Source organism: Perissodus microlepis, chromosome 6 (genome assembly GCF_051167445.1).
Source record: "Perissodus microlepis isolate ML-2025 ecotype Zambia chromosome 6, ASM5116744v1, whole genome shotgun sequence".
Taxonomy (NCBI): domain Eukaryota; kingdom Metazoa; phylum Chordata; class Actinopteri; order Cichliformes; family Cichlidae; genus Perissodus; species Perissodus microlepis.
Window position 1 is genome coordinate 35,576,859 of NC_140466.1, and position 21,804 is coordinate 35,598,662.

General features: G+C 40.1%; 1 protein-coding gene across 9 annotated transcripts in view; it reads left to right on the forward strand.

The window, feature by feature from the left end:
* Nucleotides 1-21,804, forward strand: part of cacna1ab (calcium channel, voltage-dependent, P/Q type, alpha 1A subunit, b) — a 164,050-nt gene that overhangs the window by 59,669 nt on the left and 82,577 nt on the right. For all 9 annotated transcript variants that reach the window (XM_084932139.1, XM_084932129.1, XM_084932135.1 and 6 more), the window contains exons 4-11: nucleotides 16,575-16,666; nucleotides 17,001-17,153; nucleotides 17,576-17,763; nucleotides 20,010-20,113; nucleotides 20,237-20,352; nucleotides 20,487-20,531; nucleotides 20,807-20,899; nucleotides 21,098-21,295. In XM_084932139.1, coding sequence (XP_084788265.1) covers nucleotides 16,575-16,666; nucleotides 17,001-17,153; nucleotides 17,576-17,763; nucleotides 20,010-20,113; nucleotides 20,237-20,352; nucleotides 20,487-20,531; nucleotides 20,807-20,899; nucleotides 21,098-21,295 — 989 coding nt within the window. The remainder of the gene's footprint in view (nucleotides 1-16,574; nucleotides 16,667-17,000; nucleotides 17,154-17,575; nucleotides 17,764-20,009; nucleotides 20,114-20,236; nucleotides 20,353-20,486; nucleotides 20,532-20,806; nucleotides 20,900-21,097; nucleotides 21,296-21,804) is intronic.

A 21,804-nucleotide genomic window follows, 5' to 3' on the forward strand; every position in this document is an offset into this window, starting at 1 on the left:
TGCCTGTGTGCATGCACGTGTGCTGACTTCATTCTTGGCGAACACACTGGTGAGACAGATACTTGATGAGGACAAGAATTAATGAGAGGAAGAAAAGAGAAGCAGGAGCGCGTACACACACACACACACACACACACACACACACACACACACAGTGACTAGTGTATTTAGTATTCAAGGATGACAGTCCATTGATTTTTAGTACTGTGACGTCACAAAGTAATTTAATCATTTATAGTAGAGTCTGGGCCAGTCAGTCAATGAGAGGACACCATATATGCCCCTGTGATTCTCCTAATGGATGGTCACAGACACAATGTTAAATATAAACCTCGCTCATTCTTCAGCCAGGTATATTTTTTTTGCATGTGCAGTCTCATTGGCTTTCATTATAAGGCAAAGTTATTGTTAAGGATTTATCTTTTATTAAATTGCATACGTCATAGCTTATACCTCTTTTTACAAGGACAGGGCACCGACTCTAGAACTAGCTGGCATTCCCACTGATAAAACAACTGGCACTGGTACTTCACAAAAGGGACAAAACTTGACACCGCTTACATCTGTAGCCATGGAAGGGGCTAGCATAAGAAAACAACATTTTCTTTCGTTTCTTTTTCCTACAGAACCTCTTTCTCTAATTTGTTGCAATTTTGGCTGGATTTAGAAAAACACTTAAGAACTAGAACTAGAACCTGATGTTGCAGCAGCACAGGTACTAATACCTGGTTTACAGTGTACTAGTGACAGTTGTAGAGATCAGCGTGGTAGTGAATCCATTGTTCGCAGTTACTATACAGAGCTTTTACATTCTGTTGCTGTCTAGTGCCACCTGAGGCATTGTTAAGCATTTGTGGAATAACTGGTAATGTCTTGTTCATGTTTGTGGTCTTGCTGGTTCTTTAACTTTACCACAAAGAAGACAGAAACCGTAATATGCAAAGAACTTATTTACACCAAAATGAAGCGATTGGGTGATGACAAAGACAAAACTATCCCCTGTTTGTGATTCTCAGCTGCTCAACTGTGCTTCTTTGATCTTTGTTTGAATGATGTGAACTTCGTTCTCTTCTTTGTGAAGTCAGCTATGGCCGTTCCCTTTCCTGGTTAAGCAGTACCCAGTCAACTAGGCATTTGTTAAATTCCCATAATCCTTTTCTCTGTCAGAGAAATAGACAAATAGACACCAGTGCAGAAATGTACAATCATGCTAATGATGCTGTACTGTTATCATGACATACAGAGAGTTAAATGAGTTTACCTATCTACAGCGTAAACATATGATTAAGACCATAAAAAGATAGACTGCACAAAATAGACATGAACATTTTGGAAAAACATCACATCTCAATGGTGTAAAACAAATCGTGCATTACCTGACCCATATCTATATTGATATGGGTCAGGTAATGCAATGAAAGGATGCCACATCATTTGATTGACCTACAAAAGGCTGAATTCAAAGACAGAAGTGATGAAATGAGCAGCAAGCTAGTCTATTTTGCCAAAATTTTATTGCAGGAACTGAAAATGGTACTCGATACTTTGTATGACCTCCACGTGTTTGATGTCTGACAACATCGGGGCATTCTCCTAATGAGATGACGGATGGTGTCCTCAGGGATCTCCTTCCAGATATGGACCAGGGAATCACTGAGCTCCTGGAGAGTATGAGATGCAATCTGGCGGTGTCAGATGGACTGAAACGCATTGCCTATTGGATTTAGGTCAGGCAAGTGTGCGGACGAGTCAGTGGTATCAATTCATTTATCATCCGGCAATTGCCTGCATTGTTACCAGGAGGAACCCAGGACCCAGTGCACCAGTGTAGAGTTTGACAATGAGTCCAAGGACTTCATCCTGATGCCTGCTGTTGCCTAGCCGGTAGATGTCTGTGTGTCCCCAGACCATCACTGACCTACCACCAAACCACACATGCTGAACGATGTTACAGGCAGCATGACATCTCCACGGCTTCTCCAGACTCTTTCACGTCTGTCACATGTGCTCAGGGTGAACCTGTTCTTATCTGTGAAAAGCACAGGGTGCCAGTGGTGGAGCTGCCAATCAAGCTCCGCTGTGCCAGGCAGTGAGCACAGAGCCCACTAGAGGATGTAAGATGCTCAAGCCACCCTCATGAAGTCTGTTTCTGAATGTTTTGTCAGAGACATTAACAATAATGGCCTGCTGGTGGTCATTTTGTAGCTTTGGCAGTGCTCATCCTGTTCCTCCTTGGTTCTGGTCTCTGTCCTGCTGATGTGTCCTTTCCAGTTCTCCTCTATGGAATCTCCTCTGTGCTCTTGAGACTGTGCTGGGAGACAACAGACCTTCTGGCAATGGCACTGTTGTGTGATTGAGATATGCGGGTGTGTTGTTTTGAGCCATTTTATTTACTGTGGCTGCAACTCACAAGCTACCAGCCGCACATGCAGGTGCGTCCGCACGGCACCGCCGACCACACCTCAACCCAGGGACCCATTGATGTGCCATTTTGAAGGAGCTGAACTACCTGTGCAACCTATGTAGGATCCAAGTATCACCTCATGTTACCAGCAGTGACACTGACCCTAACCAAATGCAAAATTAGTGAAAGGAAGTCAGGAAAGAGAAAATCTCAGTGTCCTCCACCTGTGAAACCATTCCTGTTTTGGGGTTTGTCTCATTGTTGCCCCTTTAGTGCAGCTGTTGTTAACTTCATGAACCTCAAAACAGCTGAAACTGATTAACAATCCCCTCTGCTACTTAACTGACCAGATCAAGTTTAACCCACAAGTTTAACTGACTTGATGCTATGCTGGATGTTCCTTTATTTATTTCTTTTTCTTTTTTGAGCAGTGTATGTTGGATCTACAAATCACTGAAAAGGCTACGAGCTGCTCTTGAATACAGCAAAATTAAACATCATTAAGTAAACTATAAACAATTGTCCCTGCTGTTAAAGCTCCCAATTTAGCATAACATGCTTAAGATTAAAACCGTCTTTCTCATAAAAATGTGCAAGAACACACTGTACATTTGAGAAATAGAATCTGAGAGGTTTGGAGCATTTCTCCCCATCTCAGTAGGTAAAGATGCTCTATTGAGTCACTGGTGTATTTGGCAGTGACACCAAATTACCTCAGAACCCAAGACGGAGAGTAACAGAAAACTCTGACTCACTGCAGGGAAAGCTGAGCTCACTTTTGTGTCAGAAACAGGACAGATGAGGTGAAACCAGTCTTCATAAAAATGGTTCTCGGCCGTATCGACTCAGGCCCTAAGAGTTATGAATAGCTCCTTCTGTGTGCATGTAATGCTGGCTAACTTTGATGTGAAGCATGCCACATTACAGTAACATTACAGCAGCAAATCAAAATGTAATCAAATATTAAGAAGCGGTACACAAGGGTGTCACAGTGGGCACAGAACAACTGCATTAACAACTGAGAGAGGAATTTAAGTCCAACAAGGAGAGAAAAACGAGGTCAGAGACAGAGTGCGTACTTTTTGAAAGTTGTCTTGTTGCCACCACTTCCATTATCATTATTGGTCTGCAGTCATTTACAGGCTCATCTCTCCCCTATACGTTTTCCCATACCCTCGAGCACTGTCCCCTGCAGGTTATCTGCCGCAATCCACAGAACAAGAAGGACAAAAAATAGATGTAAGGTTGTACAGTGATTGTAGTGGCCACATATCTGATGATACTCACTCAGCTGTTCTTGTTCAAAAGTAATGGCATTCAGTTACATTATGAGCTTGACTGTATTCACTGGAAAAACAGCAGCATTGGCTTCTGGTTTAAAGCAATAAATAAACCAATATTGAAGTAGGTGGAAGAAAATAGGGTGGACAGGTGGTTCTTAAGGGACGCGCTATTGGGGTGGAGAAACAATCTTATTTTAAGTGCCACTCTGGAGAGCAGTTTTGGGTCTGCCTTCTTGGTAAATGCACAATAGAGCTGTATTAAAATCTGTTTTTGTGGTTTGAGGAAAACACTACTGGTCAGCCTGCCATTTACCATACAACTGCACAATGAAGTAGTCTTTCAAACAAAGCTGCTGCTTCAGTGTGCAGTGCTTTGTGTTCACCCACACACCCTCGTGAACAAAAATAGAGTTACAGACAGAAACACACACCCACAGACACACAATGTGAGGGCAGCAGAGTGTTAAAGGTAAGCCAGTAATTGTCGTTTATCATACACACAGAGTTAACAAGCATGTCTGTCCCGAATTCTTTAGCCTAAAGTGTCCTTTTCCAAGATATGCAATCGCTGTCTCTGACCTCTGACCTCTGACTGAGATTTTCTCCATCACAGTATCAAATATTTTCACCTTTTAGGTGACCTCTTTTGGCAATCGTTCTCACACCTTTGCAGCAATTTGTGTACAGTAATTCTTAACAGCGCGTTTTTTATCATTTCCTTACTCTGATGTGATTTAATCATACTAAAACTGAAAGGTTCTTCTTTATTTTCATGACTATTTACATTGTAGATTCTCAGTGAAGGCATCAAAACTATGACTGAACTCATATGGAATTATGTAGTAAACAAAGTGTGAAATAACTCAAAACATCTTTTATATTTTAGATTCTTCTTTGCTTTGATCACTGCTTTGCACACTCTTGGCGTTCTCTCGATGAGCTTCATGAGGTCGTCACCTGAAATGGTTTTCCAACAGTCTTGAAGGAGTTCCCAGAGACGCTGAGCACTTGTTGGCCCTTTTGCCTTCACTCTGCATCCATTTCTTCCAAAATCGTCTGGATTGGGTTTTGGTCAGGTGACTGTGGAGGCCAGGCCATCTGGTGCAGCACTCCATCACTTTCCTTCTTTGTCAAGTAGCCCTTACACAGCCTGGAGGTGTGTTTGGGGTCATTGTCCTGTTGAAAAATAAATCATGGTCCAACTAAACGCAAACCAGATGGGATGGCATGTGGCTGCAGGATGCTGTGGTAGCCATGCTGGTTCAGTGTGCCTTGAGTTTTGAATAAATCCCCAACATGTCACCAGCAAAGCATCCCCACACCATCACACCTCCTTCTCCATGCTTTACGGTGAGAACCATGCATGTAGAGACCATCCATTCACCTTTTCTGCATCGCACAAAGACACAGGTGGAACCAAAGATTTCAAATTTGGGCTCATCAGACCAAAGCACAGATTTCCACTGGTCTAATGTCCACTCCTTGTGTTTCTTGGCCCAAACAAATCTCTTCTGCTTGTTGCGTTTCCTTAGATTTCTTAGCAGCTTTTTGACCATAAAGTCCTGATTCACACAGTCTCCTCTGAACAGCTGATGTAGAGATGCTACTGGAACTGTGTGGCATTTATTTGGGCTCTAATCTGAGTAGCTGTTAACTTGCGATTTCTGAGGCTGGTGATTCAGATGAATTTATCCTGAGCAGCAGAGGTGACTCTTGGTCTTCCTTTCCTGGGGCGGTCCTCATGCTAGCCAGTTTTGTTGTAGCACTTGATTTTTTGCAACTGCACTTGTGGACACAATCAAAGTTTTAGCAATTTTCTGGACTGACTGACCTTCAGTTCTTAAAGTAATGATGGACTGTTGTTTCTCTTTGCTTAGCTGGTTCTTACCATGATATGAATTCTAACAGTTGTTAAACACGGCTGTCAGCTGTGTACCAACTTGCAGTTGCCTCTGATCTCCACTGCTGCTTCAAAATGATAACCCTTCAACTTGAACTTTATTTTGGACTAGACTGGCCAATTGTAGGGCAATAACCAGGGATTAGGGTGGATTAGGGTGAGTGGTGAATAACGATTGTGTTGATGTACCAATATCAGACTAATGGCTTTTTGAACAGCTAATGTTATCCTCACTAAAAGCTGTCAGCTGCACAGCTAGCTTAGACATTGTATTCTCAAAGAAACAGAAATTTTTTTGTATTTTACAGAATTTGATGTAAGTTTCAAAAACTGAACGCTCTTCATCAGATGTCCTACAGTAGAACTTCCTGTTAGTTGTCTAACCTTCTGGGATGACTCCACGTGCACAACCTGGTGAATGTTCAAAATTCAAGGGACATGCTCCCTGCAGGACTTCTGGGTGCTATCTGGGCAACTGTCATTGGATCTAGTTCGGACTCCTAGCCAGCGACGCAGTTTTGCATCTCTGTACTTTGTTTATGCATTGGCAGTGTCATTTTATAAGTTCTAATACTGATGTCATTTTGAGTGGATCATTTGCTGGGTTTGTCTGACAGACTTGCTGCAAAACTGTGATACTTTTTTTCTTTCTTTGCAACTTGGTTACAACCCATCCTTTCACACTGTATATAGTCATGCAAATGCAATGATATTGATGAACCTTGCTGGATGGAGTGAATTAGAGTCAGGCAATTCACAGTGGGCAGCATGATTATACATGTTGGGAATTTTGGCTGCAAAAACTCCAGAAATCAAACATGCTGTAAACACAAACGTTCAAGAACATTACATGCACACAAGTGTCCAACAACACACTGAAAGGAAAGACACACGCTAACAAGGACAGAGAAGTCCAGACGTCGTGTCCTTGTGAAGTCCAGCAGTCATGCTGGCAAGAGACGGAGGAACAGGTGGGCAAATCAGCCGGTCCGGCAGAGATCGAGGGAACAAGGGAGAGAGGTGAATGGAAAAACCGAAGATTAGAGCCATGGGAAAGATTGTGTGAGGAGGAGAAAGGCAACAGGCATGTCCCAATATAATTAAAGGACAGAGGAATGAAATGAAGGTTGCAGAAGAACTGACAACCAGTGACTATACTTGACAATTAGATTACACAGAAAATTAGAAAATTTAAAAATACAACATATCGGAGAGTTAAACTTCTAGTGACACAACTACTCCTGGAAATGGAAGCACCTTTTGTACCTACTAAAGAAAATATTCTGCAAATGTTCCCAGTATTCATTAAAAGAATACTGCCCACTGATATAAGAAAATTGCCTCTCCTAATTACTTGAAAACCAGCCATTAAGTTGGCCAGACGGGTCAGAAAAGCACAGCATACATTTTAATAAAACACAGGTGACCAGGGGAAAGAATGATTCATTCCTCTTTATGACCTCGTTAATTTGTCCTTTTCCTTCCTATATACGTGAAGTTAAAGTAGAAAAAAGGAGGAGAGAGGAGAAAAAACTGAAGAGAACAGAGGAAAGGTGGTGGGAAGGAGTGAGTTTGGGTGGGGATAGAAGGAGGGACAGAGAGTCCATCAGCTGAGTGTTAGTAGTCTGCTGAGATCAGCAATAACACTCGAGTGAGAAAATTAACCGAGGGAAAGCAAGAGGAAGGGGGTGATGAGGGTGGAGAATGTGGTGAGAATGAGTGCTTCTGTCCTGCTGCTGCCAATGAAAGCTTCAGCTATGAGGAGACGGAGAGAGGAGTGGACAAAAAACAGAGAAGAATGAAATGAGTAAAAAACAAACCAGTTGTTTGATTGAAAATATAAATACTGTACTGCATCATGACTGTTCCACAAACAAATTTTAAATGAACAGCACGCTACAAAACACGTTCAGTCATCTCATTGTTTATTCTTCATTATCTGTTGGAATTCATTGGAAGCACTGGCTAACCCTTAGCTTGCAATGCAGCATTATTATTGTATATTGTGATATTGCTTCTGCTTACAAAAAGCTTCTGTCCATTCAGCCAATCTGGATTGTATTTTCCTAAATATGAGGCCACATTTCTAGCTTCTAAACATAAAGTAATTGCAGAAAACTAATTAATTAGGAACCAGAGCACAAGTTATTGTTTGTCCCTAAAAGTACACTGAGGAAATGTATTATTTGTAATAATGCATTTGGCCCACATACAGTACTGTGCAAAAACTTTAGGATAATTAAGATGTTTGGCTTCATGCTATCATAATCCAGTTAGGCAGGAATCATGATGATCATGACAGCACCACCAATCACTTCAGCCGAAAACACTGAATCATTCTGGGTTTAAATGAAGCCATTGAAACAACTAAGATGGCTTTAATTCACAGAAGAACTGAGGAAAACTCTCTGACATGTTGTCTTTTTAAAGAATCTTTCTTTACTACTAAATACATTCGAAAAGCTTTTAAAAGAAAAACAAAGAAGTAGCGCTGTGCTGTATCTAAGTTTAGATTAGTATCAATGAAAGCAGCATTTATTGGATTTATGAGACACATGATGCAATTTGAATATCTGTTACATTAGGTTCAAACACATCTCTTAAATATGTATATGTGTATATTGTCCACTACATGTGTGAATATGTGTGGAGGGTTTAATGGTTGAGGGCTCAGTGGGAGACACTAAGGGGACAGGAGTTCACACTGTGATGACACATGGCACTCCTACACTCTTTCCACACAAGGCACAGCACAGCTAATGCACGTGTGACTGGGTGGAACCCGTCCAAGGCTCTTTCATGTTGTCTGTGTGTGTTTAAACACGCAGCACACGTGGCTTTTGCACACAGACCATGTTGTGTATACGCTGATAACATTTAACATTGTATGCTTCTACATACAGATAGCTGTATGAGCCTGCATCACATACACACATGTATTGACACTATAAGTTTTCAGTAAAATGTGATGTGCAAACATTCATTTAACATTCAGTAAAACTGTGCACTGTGGTCAACACATTTCAGAAGGCACAACCTTTATTTTGAAGGCAGTCTCCATTTCCAGTTTGTGTTGCACTTTTCAGCTTCACTATTGACATTTCTCAATACTCAAGTCTGTACTTGCATTCTTGGTAGTTCGTATTTCACATGGCAGTCTGGACTCAAGATGATTATTGGATAAAAATAAAATCAGGTCTGATGCTTTTACTTTCATTTTAGTTGACACCCAAAACAGTAGACAGCTGGTGTTTGGGAAAAAAATTGAATAAATGTTAAAAACACAAGTTAATCATTTCTGGAGCAGTCTTCAGGATGTCCACGTATCAACATGCTGCTCCAGATGTTTCTGCTTTTTCTTCCTGGATTAAAATATCTTTAATGTTAGATTTGATTCAGAATAAGCTGTTAAAATAAGAACAGCACATTTGTACATCAGGGAATAAAGTGAGACATTCAGTTCCAAATATACTGACAGCTCTCCAGTGAGACATTAAAGTTAAATAAAACAATGCAGTTATGAAACTTAACTTTAATCTCAGCCTAACTGATTTGATCGGGAACAAATAAAAAACTAAAATAAGCCAAACAAACCGTTAGAAATTGTCTTTATAAATCGTATTTTGTGTTTAACCTCTACTGAGTAGCAAAAGCACACAAGGTTTTTGAAAACGATGAGCCTCAACCTCCCCATCATCTCTGGAAACCTCGGAGCACTTTCACTAATAGGCAATAAATCGAGCAGATATTTGAAGTTTACACATCTACATTCTTCCCTGAAAATATTTAAAAAATATATTTGTGTGTCACAGAAACAGTAATATTTAAAACTTTGCTTACAGCCTTAGCTGCTCTCTTCCATTATTTCTTCTTTTGAGTTTCAGATGAAATGCATTCTGGGATACTTGACTTCACCAAGTCCATGCAAGTCACCACCAATGAACACTCAATAGAATAAGTGACTGGGGCAACTGGCTAATGGCCTAATCAATTGCAAGAATGTTTTTTAATGTTTTTTGTTTTTTTAACCTGCGACCGTTGGTTACAAACTGGTCGCCAACTCGTCTCTGCCTCTGACTTTTGACCCTAAACTTCCACTGGTCCAAAATGGCAGACAAGTTAGGATCATTTTTTAATTATTCAGTTAAAATAAGCTTGGTTGTTAATGTAATAACTCATAATGTAATAATTCATCTTTTTTAATTACTGTATGATTTCATTCTGTAGAACTCAGCTAATCAGGTACTGCTTTGTACTGATGCAAAGTTTGGCATGGCAGGCTGTGGCAGGTCACCTTTGAAACCAGCCTCAAGTAGCCATTAAAGGAACTGAAGTTTTTGTCATGTCCATGTTACAGTGGCTTAATTTTAATGTGAATCACATTATTTTATGTGTGCAACTTACAGTTATATCTCAGCCCAATCGAGAAGAAACACAGGGATACACATACTAGCCTGTTGATATGGCAACTACCACTTTAGGTTATCACGCCCCATTTGCTAGTTAACTGCTTGCCTAGCTAAATTCTTAAGAAGGTGGATCAAATTAAAACAGTAGAAACCACACAGAGAACCTCTGTATAAGTACAAGTAGGGTCTTATTTTTTAAATTTTGGTAATTAGATGTATTTTGTAAAAACCTCAAACACTTAAGACAAAGACACGATCAGAGAAAGTCCTGTGCCCAAACTGCAGCTTGGGGTTTTGCCAGTTCTGGCCAAGACTGGTACACATCCAAGGTAATTAGTAAAGGCTTTAAATCAACTGCAAGACCTATAAGTAACCATTGGAAATTCTAAAATACGTGCACAAAATATCAGAAGTAATGGATGTATGGATAGTTTTTTCTGTTTTATCTCATGGAAATAATAGTTGCTTCTTAGCTGTGTCTAACAAAAAGGTTAAGAACCGTTGACAGGAAGACCAATTAGTGAAATCAAGATCCAAGTCTACAAAGAGGTTTGGCCGGTTTTCATTTGCATAAATAATAACATCTATGTTATGTGTGCGTGTGTGGGATGTCTGATGTTTGTACAGTACAGCCATTTCAGAATAAACCAGAAGCAGAGAAAGTGGATCATCCATTCTACCTGGGCTTCATTCATCACTGTCATCTGATCATGCATTGTGTATGCACACACACGTGTCTGATATGTGTGTCTGTGTTTCCATGCAGTAAAACAATGCGCCGGTAAGCATCAGTCTGCATGCAAAGAAGCTGCTCTTGCATTGTGTGCTGTGTTCCTGTCAGCAGGCTCAGGATCTGCGGTTAGAACGGGGGAGCTGCAGGGGCAGCAGGGTAGGTGAGGGTTATGTGTGTAAGTGTATGTGGGTGGGAGATGCGGGTGTTTGGAGGGGTTGGAAAATCAATCGCTGGGAGACCCACTTCCCATCCCCGTTTCTGCGGCAATGCCAAGATTCCATCAATGAGCATGGGCTGCGTTTCCCTGGCAACGCTTATGAATGAGAGCAGGTTGGTAACTGTGGAGACTAAGCGAAGAGAGGAATTGCCAGTTGCCATGGCAATGCCATGAACAGGGATAGACCAAGCAGAGTGAAGGTGGCGAGTGACCTCTGAGATCTTAATCAGTGCCATCAATCATCATCATCAAAGCGCTCTTCCTCGGCGGGACAGCAGCAAACAGAAGCCTCATGTTGCAGCAGGTCTTGGACCTTGATTTGATACTTTGATACTTAGGATAGTTCGCATGTTATTCTCTGAACAGTACCAGTGAATTGTAAAGAAATTTGGGGATATGAATTCAATCTTTAACATGCAAAAACAAGTTATAATTACATGATTAAAATAATGTTGAAACAACAGCACACCAGGCTTACAATACTGATACAGTACATTCCAGTTAACCTTTAAACCTGCTGCCATCAAAATAATGACTAAACGCTGGAAGGGATACTCGTGACGTTTAGTGTTTATCTTATTTGCGTCCACCTTTTATGAAAGGCGCGTGTAGCTACTGTTCATTTGAAAAGGCCTATTTTGAAACCTCAGTTTGAGCACCCTACAGGGTGTTCTTTAAGCTAAAGGTGAGGATATTTAGATAAAAGGGTGGAGTGGTAAGTTATCACGTGACCGTAGAGCTTGGTTAGGCGCATCTTTAGATTCTGTAGGTGCAATGCATAGATTCAGTGCTACGTAAATGATTACTAAAATACTTTTAAATGATTTTTTAATTATTAAACTAAAGCACAGACTTGATAGAAATAACAATACATAGGCGACATTAACAACAAAAACATGAATGAGAGGTCTAATTCAGCGATTTGAGTTAAATAAGGTGAAGGCTAGGAGATAGTGATTAGGCTGATTACAGTTAAACCTGTCCAAACATCTGACTAATGTTTGGACCTAGGCCATTGTTTAACACTTCATTCATTTGCATCTGTTACACAGATGTATTGTGTTTTTTTTTACGTCCTATCATTTCTATCATATATTGTACAAGACAATAGAGTTCAGGTGAACTTGGGTAAAGCTAACACACTGTTAGCATATGTAATTGTATATGTGTGTGTGTATGCATGTGTGTGTGCGTGTGTGCATCTTTGCAGGTTGATAGCTAGGTGTTTCCCAGCAGTGAGATCCTCTGTCATCACTGTCCAAACACCTCCTCCCTCTGCAGCTGAAACACTCTGTCTTTCTCTCTGGAGTCTCTTCAGCTCTCTCTTTGGGGGTTCATTGACTCTCTGCTTGTCTCTACTGCTGAATCTCACACTTTTGACGCACAGGACTATCACTCTTTTTCAATCCGCTCACTCTATCTCACACTTACTCTCTCTTAAGGGATACCTCGTCTCCCTCTTCCCAGTCTGTATTTCATTAGGGAGCGTCTAGTTTAAGATAAATCTCCCTTGTAATACCCTGTGTTTGTAGCCTATATTCCCAGTTTATTTGAATTAATTTGGATTTTAGGGCAATAGAGATACAGAGCTTGTTTCTTTAAGCCTAATTAAGGGCCATGACCTTTTTTTCTTTTTCTTTTTTTAGTGGAGAGCTTTTTTTTTCTTTTTGTATGCTACTAAGTGTAATCCATGTCTGAGAAAACATACTAATTGTGTATGGTTATTAGCATTTAAACAAATTCAGAGACAGAAATATATCAGTTAGCATTAGCAAACAATACCAAAATGCCAACGTGTCACAGGCTTCACTGAGGAACTAGTTAAATCACTTTCTAATCCCAATCTTGACTAAAGAATAAATCTAATGTCAAAGACGCCAGCCTAGTTTAGGTATATACAATGGACCCTACTGATGGTGGCATCAAAGCTTTGTTTAACTGGTGCCTTTTTTCATGAAAGATTTAAGCAAAAGTTGTGATACTAATTAAAAAGATCATAATGGTCGTGTATAACATGATTACACAGCCTTCTGCTCCTCACGTTTGCCTCCTCTCCTTCAACTTAACTCTCAGAGATTGGTCACCCATAGCTGTTCCTCTGTGTCTTCTCGCAATCTTCCACGCACTTCGCTTTCCACTTCATCCATCCATCACCATCACAACCAGCAGCATACTCTCTGCTCCCTCTACTGGCCACATCAATACACTGTGGGCAGGTTCATCCTTTGACAGTGGCGACTGCATCCTCAGTGTTAGAATTGTCTTCAAAAGCGGTAGATGCCGTCTCACATGAATGAATTTTGGAGCTCTAGATTCACCTTAAATTGATTGTCACAGGAGAAAAAAAGTGGGACAAAAATAAACAGAGGGCGAAAGGCAAGGCAATAAATGACAGACACAGAGAGACGGAACAGCAGAAAAGTCAGATTAATGATATCAAAACAGACCCTTTGTTCTCTTACCTCATCCATTTGTTTATCCAGGCATAAACCCAACTGCCCAGAAAAATGTCCCCTAAGCTTTAATGCTCCAAGTGAGTAAGCAGTAGTTTGTGCAGGCCAAAAAAGAAAACCATATGATCATAAAACCAACAGAAAGTCATCCACAATAGATTAAATCATGAAAAACAAACCTATTCAGTTGATGTGGTGTATGTCAGGTTTACAGTGTTATATAATATCATGCTGTGGGAAAGTGTATGAGAAAAATGAATTAAGCAAGGCAGAAAAAAGAGCTAATGGAAGTTCAGTTTACACTGATTAAAATGATCTGGTTTAAATTCATTTAGGTTACTGAACAGTTTACAGTCCTACAATTAAACTACCTAAATATCTCAGTCTAGACTCCCTTAAACAAGCTGCTCTGAGCTGTTCGTTTTCACTAGAACCTCGTGATGTTCTCATCGAGAACATTTGTTCATTTATTTTTGACAAAATCTGTTTTGTCCATGAAACTCCTTGATAATGTTTAAGTATGTTTTAAAAGTAGATGTTAACTTATTAAACTGCCACTAGCAGCAGCCATGCAGCGTGTGCACATTCCTAAAACAATTGTTCTGATCACCTGTAGTTAAACATCAGCTCAAGCCACCGGTAAACGTCATGCTGTTTCACTTGCTTCATGTCCTGAGTGCTCTCATGAACACGGTGATTGAAGACTTAGTTTGCTGAGGTCAGGTATTTTCAAATCTGCAGCATTGCCTTTAGCTGTGGCAGTTAAAAAGCCATTGAGAGAATGAGGGGATTGGCTGCTGTTCCTGTGTCTGTTAATAAATGACCTCTTACTGGAATTAGCAACCAACCTGTGGAGAAGTGGAGGAGGGAGTGAGATTAAGAAGGTAGTGGCTGGAACAGGAAAAGCAATGGATGGATGGATGGCAGGGTGGCAGATGCCAACATTTAACAAGTTTTAGATTTGATTTGTGCAGCCCTTTTGTCATTGTTTCAGTCCACTTCCTGTTTCTTAGAAAGGGTGGTACGACTGACTGCTAAATGCTACTCCTATTGTTAAATCTCATGCCTTTCTCACACATGGTTAAAAAAATACAATACTGCTTTTTTTTCTAATTTAGGGCATACATTTATACGGCACATAAAGATGGGACAAAATAGCGTGTGAGCACCTCCATTTCCACATAGTACTGATAGGTGGGGTTAGGTTTGCATGTGATTTGCAAAAGTTGTGCTGTTCTAACGATAGGCACAATCTGTTCATTTCAACATGGCATGCATAGTCTTCCAAGAGTCGTGCAGTTAAGCACAATTAGGCAAACTGAGAGATGATATTCAGCTGCAAGTCATTTACTAACAGGACAGGCGCCACTCGTTAATTGTAATCAGAAAACCATATAAATGTGTATGCTAAACGTAGGCAGTGTGGCAGACAGAGTCATAAAAATAGAGACAGGGTTCAGTAACTGACAGGTGCCCAAAGTAGGACTGTGAACTGTGCTACAGTATTTTGACATCACGCTCTGTTCTTGTATTAAGACAACTTACATCTCGTCCATCTTCAGAACAAACCGTAAATGTCTGACTGACAAAGGTTCATTTCTATACTCTCAGACTGGTTGTGTTAACAGTGCCACCACAACTTTACTATGGTGGATTTGTTTAGGAAAAAAATTAAGTAAATTCAATTTAAAAAATATGCAGGTTTTTTTGTATCTGTGATCTATATCTCACGTTTTGAATTTGTGTAGGTCAACCACTACAAACAGCCATGTATGCACAGCTCGTGAGATCACAGTGAAAACCGTATGAGTTGTCCATGGTCCTGAAATTATAACGGTTTCCTTTAAATGTAATCTTTAAAAATGTAAAGTTATTAACGTATATGCATTGATCAGATGATTAAATGAAAAATATAAATAAAATTCACGTGCTGATGTTCATGTATGGCCTGATTATTTTCAGGATAAGGTCCGATTTCATCATCATGATCCCCCTGTTCTCTCTTTTCTTCTGTGATTTCATTCTGAATGTCTTTGCATAGGCTGTGAAATCATGGCCTATATATGAAATAACGCAAACATTAGTGAATCTGTTTGTGACAAATACAAGAGGGTCAGAACCACCAAACCCACCAACCACAGTTTGTGTTAGCAAATCCGGTCCACAGTGTCATGTATTATGGTGCTATAGGAAAGCTTGCTTACAACTACGGGCCATGTGAAAGCTGACTTATGAGAAAGAAGCTAATAAATGAGTCCAGATATGAATTATGAGTTTTTTTCAGTGGTCAAAGGATAGTCATACAAATGCACAAAAATGCCAGCTAGTGAATGAGAATGATGCTGAGGCTGTGTGACAGCTGGGCTTCTCTTTCTTGTCATTGGTAGCTAATGTGTGGACAGTTACAGTAAGCAAATCATTTCAAAGTATCCTTGTTTGAACTAACTGAGCTTTAAAGAAGAAAGTGGAACTTTTTAGCATCAGATGTCTGCCGATGCAGTGCGCTCCTTCCCTCTATCTCACTCCTCTTCCTCAGTACATCCCCTGTCTACGCCCCCACACTTCCTCCCTCCCCCTCCTATAGGACCTACCCTGCCTTCCGCCTACGTTCAAGACAGGTTGGAAAATTCCATGCTCCTTCTCCAGCTGACTTTGTGCCAGAGCTCTCTCTCTCACTCACACACACACCTACACATTAAAGACACACAGAGCAGTCAGAACAGATACAGAATGTGTCAGCAGTTTCCAACAGCAAACATATTGTTACTGAAGTAGCACATCACACACATGGATATTGGTTTAAGGTGAACATATAGTTGTCTTTATGTTTTCTGATTGTTATTTTTGCTTTCAATTGAGACGTTTTCTGTTATTTAGCCCTTAGCCTAGCATTGATGGGTAAAATAGTTGAAGTACCTTGTCAGTATAGCACAACAGAGCACAACAACACATCGTAACTGCATCTTTAAATTTCACTACAAAGCTGAATCAACACCTCTGTGAATATTCAGAATGCAAAATCGGTTTTGAGACCTGCACAAAGAGAGGATTCATTGAAGCTGCCTTGAGCAGAACCGGTTTAAGCTAGGTGTACCTAATAAAGTGGTGAGAGTGTAAATGATAGTGTTGACTGCTTTCAGAGACGATCTCATGTATTTTGTTTCTTTCTCTGTAGTATTTTGTCGTCAGTGGGGTCTACGTTTGACCTGAGGACACTGCGAGCCGTCAGGGTGCTGCGACCCTTAAAACTGGTGTCTGGAATTCCAAGTAAGTGTTTTGTTTCAATGCTAATTTCAGATCCTTCCATACAAACCATGTCACATTCAAGTCCAATGAATAAAATCTGAACAAATCTGAATTTTACTGCAATTTTTTTTGATATTCTGTATATTCTTTGTCATTAAAAAGTGGTTGCCAATCGAGGAGCTACTAGACAAGCTAACCTCACTGCTCTTAATTTACTGACTGACATTTAACAACATCGACCTTACATTTATCACTTAGTAGCATACTGTCTACTTTATTTTTGATTTGTTCTAAAAAGCACCCAAGCTATTCCATGTCTATTATTTATTTGCTTGTCTTGCACTGAATCCTCCAGGCCTGCAGGTGGTGCTCAAGTCCATTATGAAGGCTATGATCCCCCTGCTGCAGATTGGTCTCCTCTTATTTGTGGCCATCCTCATGTTTGCAATCATTGGCCTGGAGTTTTACATGGGACAGTTCCACAAGACTTGCTATGATGATGTTACAAGTAAGTAGAAAGTGGTAAAAAAACAATGTGTGGTGAGCCTTTGTGACTTGTTCCAACAGAAAGGGTGGTGGCCCCATCCCATTTCAGGTGTACCATAGGGCTTCTTTTCATTAGGAAAATAACAAATAAATAATAAAATTAATGATAGAGGCTTTGGTTTTTTGGGTCCTGGTATTTTGCTGTATGCTATCCTTGTGGCTTGTTTTAATACTTGAATAGGACAGGACCGGGTTCATAGACTCAAAATACATGAGTGTGTGTGTGTGTAACTCACTGAAAAAAGTGTGTTACTTTGTCAGAATTTGTTAGCCTCTTGAACAGATGAACACAGCCAGTCACTGCATTTTTTTTCTTTCTGACACCCAAAATGGGGGTTATTTAGTTGTTTTATAGTGAAGCTGTATCTTTCGCTCTGTGATCAGATGAGACTGCAGATGACAGGCCGTGTGGTACTGCATCGCCATCCCGGCTGTGCACCAATGGCACGCACTGTGGGGAAGAGTGGATTGGACCCAACTACGGGATCACCCAGTTCGACAACATTCTGTTCGCCGTGCTCACCGTCTTCCAGTGCATCACCATGGAGGGATGGACAAACATGCTGTACCACGTATGTCTGACTAGCCACCCGAGGCCCTTTTTCTTTTAGCTGAACATCAGGCGATTGGGGAGAACCATCATGCTTTCACTGTGGAAAGCAGTTACCTGTACCCATTGGTTTGTGCATTGCACCAACACCAATATTTACTAATTAGTGATACCATAAATAAAATCCTCTAGGCATAATGAAAATTTGCTGAAATGTGACCATTGACTAAACCATGTTATTTGTCAGATAAATGCATTAAAAAGGCTCCAAAGTATTAACATAGAAGCCGATAGAGACTGACTCACTTTTAAGCCTCTGGTCATTCAAGGAACTGCAGTTTGAGGTTTAAATTTGGTGAAAGCAGTAAAGTGATTTTTACTCTTTTTTGTATTTAAGCACACTGGACTTGCTACCTTGGTTGGAGGTTAGAGTTGAGCTGAATTTCAATTATCCAAGCGAAGAATAAAGTATTTAAAGATCTGATTCAAAATGCCATTTATTTGCCCAAAAGACATATCCCGTATACTCTGTCATTATCTCTTTGACTTCCTTTATCCATCATCTGTCCTTTTCCTGCTTTTGGAGCTGCTCTCTTTTTCTTCTCCTCCGCTCACTATTCTGGTCCATCTTGCTCTATATTTAACATCTTTTCTGATGGATGGAGGCTGACTTCCACTGTCACACGAGCAGTTGGGAGGAAACCAATGAAAATTTAATAGAGGATGGACTGAGCATTGTAGCAGCAGTACAAAATCCAGTGCATAGATGCAGCCCTCCAACAGTGGATTATAATCATAGTTTATTAGCTCATAGGTTATCAAAAAGAAATACGATATCCTCCAGCAGCCGGGTTCATGTTATTGTCAGTTGAGTGAAAGAAGTAAGTCACACAGTGTCTGAGGATTACAGGGAGACCCAAAAACCTTTGGACATACTTTCTAAATGTTTTGTAGTTTTGCCTCCGTACACCACCCACAGTGGATTTTAAATTAAACAGTCAGCATGTGAGTGTTGGCTTTCATTTTAGAAAAAAGAATGAAAATAAAATGTACTCTTTAGGTATAAAGACATTTTCTATACAGTCCTCTGTTTTCAGAGGTTCAAAGGTAATGGGACAAGCAAACACTTTTAAAATATTAGTATAGTTTATAATACTCGGAGGACAATCGTTTCCACGTATCTATTTAGATTGTAAGCCCAACAAGGGACAATTGTTGAAAATTAGCAGTAGCTATAAACCTATGTGCGGCACATCAGTTTCATGTCTTGCACTTGAACTATGTTAAACTGCACTGTCCCTTTTAAATAAATAAATTCAAATTCAAACTTTACTTTCAATTGCTGCTTGTTTGTGGCTCTTGCTGCCTTCAGTTTTGACCTTAGTAAAAGCATACATTGTTGCAGTGATGCCCAAACTGTGGTGTTGAGCATTGAAGGTAGTTCAGGTACAATTTTTCTGTATGAATTTATTCATTTATATGAAAAGTGAATTATAGCTGGTAATAGGAGGGGGTTAGTTTGAGATATTACTTCGACCTACATTTACTGTTCTTGCATCAAAGTTTTGGTAATAACACTTTGCATAAGACTGGGTTGCATTAGCAATTTATAGACAACAGCATGTGTTGTTTAGGTTTCGTGAATAAAAATTTTAAGGAAGTGCATCACTTCTTCTTGTATTTTGATTAGAGTGAAGATTTAAGATTGGGTGGGATGTTTTAAATGGGCCACAGCACTCTTGACTTTTGGAATGACTGCTGTGTTAGGTTCTATCTATGAGATACATCTAATCTATTAGATCAGACTGGGGTCAGATCAGTGATTTAACTACTGAAGAATACCCCTTTCTTTGCCTTGAGAAGCTTTAGGGTTGGTTTAGAAGGGGTCATTATCCATCTGTGTGTTTTGCAGCATCTGACTGAGTTTAAGCAAAGAGTTTAGCCTCAAATATTTCAAAATTCAATGTGCTACTTGTATGAGCGGTCACACTGGCGTTGTGGTTACATAAATGCCCACGCCACCATGTTTGACAGATGATGTGGTGCACTTTTTCTCATCATTCTGGTACATGTTAACCTTGATCTCATCTCTCCAAAGCATTCCACAAAAATGAACAAAGGAATCAAATCTGACAGTTGTGTGCTAGAGTGACTAAAGTGTTGAAAGGCTTATTAGAACAAACGTAGTTGACATTCTCTGCAGAAGAAAAGCAAAGGAAAGTTAAACCAACAGTGCATGACCGATGTGTGGCCGTGTGTTTCTTGCAGAGTAACGATGTAAGTGGCAGTTACTTTAATTGGATGTACTACGTCCCCCTCATCATCATCGGCTCCTTCTTCATGCTCAACCTGGTGCTGGGTGTACTCTCAGGGTAAAAGCCTGCCATTTGTCTTACAAAAACAATTGAGTTTTGTTTTTTTTCTCACAATAATTTATGTTTTGCACTTTCGTTCCATGAATAGTAAAAAAAAATAAATGACAAATGTTCCCACAGTGAATTTGCCAAAGAGAGGGAGCGAGTGGAGAACAGGAGCGAGTTCCTCAAGCTGAGGAGACAGCAGCAGATTGAGAGGGAGCTCAACGGATACCTTGAGTGGATCTGTAAAGCAGGTCAGTGCGCACTCGCATTCACACCCGTGCTGACACATGCTGCTCAAGCTCCTACTAGAGAATTACAAAAAACACACACACACAACCAAATCCTGATATAATGCTCGAAAATCTCATTTCATTGAATTCTACAGAGGAGGTGATTCTGGCTGAGGAAGATACTACAGGGAACTTTGATGGTAACTAAACTTCATTTGCTGTGTTAATGTTTTTATATGACAATGAGAAAGGCACTGCCCATAGAGTATAAATAAAGGTACATCAAATAAAAATCTAGTACAATTTTTTTTTATCTTAAATGCTTTAGCGGTTTTTAGAGCTGCTCATTTAAATGTGCAAATAAATGTGGGATTTAGCGTGGTACAGCAGCAAGTGACAGATTCTGTGGGAAGGGTGAGAGAGTGACATCTGAGAGACAGACTGAAGACGAGACAATTAGTTTCTCTCTCTCTAGGTTCGAGGCGTAGGCCAACCATCAAAACCAAAAACAACAAGACAGAGCTGCTGAACCCTGAGGAAGGAGAGGACAACATTGGAGATGCAGTAGGTAAGACAAACACAGGGATGACACGCAAAGGACGAATAAGGACCAAGAACAGAGTCGTGTTTTGAATTCTACACTATCTCCATCATTGTAAAGATAGAGGAAACTGAACTGGAGATATAAATCTGTTAAATCTTAAATATAGACTCTTATGTCTCCCTTATATCCCCTTCGTCCCCGTTTTCTCCTTCTTCTTCTTAGGTTTTGCACGCTCCAGCATAAAGAGCGGTAAGGAGGGCTCCAATTACAGCAAGAAAGAGCGACGGCTGCGATTCTTCATCCGTAAGATAGTGAAGACGCAGGCTTTCTACTGGATAGTGCTCTTTCTGGTGGGCCTCAACACCATCTGTGTGGCCGTGGTGCACTACGACCAGCCTGAGATGCTCACTGACTTTCTCTGTGAGTAAAAGCCAGAGACTGTACAGAAAAGATGGATGCACTGTGTTGACAAACACTTGTTTGTGGACCCCAATTTTTAAGTTTTGATACTAGATGCCCTCTGTATAAAGGTACATTCATGGATTCTATAGACACATCACACACACACGGGTGGCTGCTAATTACTGCTAGCATTTTAATAAATTAACACGGGAATTTCCCTCACTAGTTCAGTTTGCCTTTATATTTTGCTAGAGCCAGATTTTCTGATTATTTTTTAAAGTGCTCTTGAGAAATAATTCAATGTTTTTCTTTGGACATTGGCTGCTTTTTCTCTTTGTTTTCAGTCTAGTGCTTTTTAAGTGACTATTTTGATGTTTTTCTGTTTGTTGAGCACCTAAGTCAAATAATCCAGTGTTGTGTTTTCAAATAACACATACCTTAGCAAACAGCTAATTTTAAATTGTATCTGAAAGCACGTTTTTACGAGCAGCCTGTCGCAAAAATACATAATTTGTTCCCATTTCTTT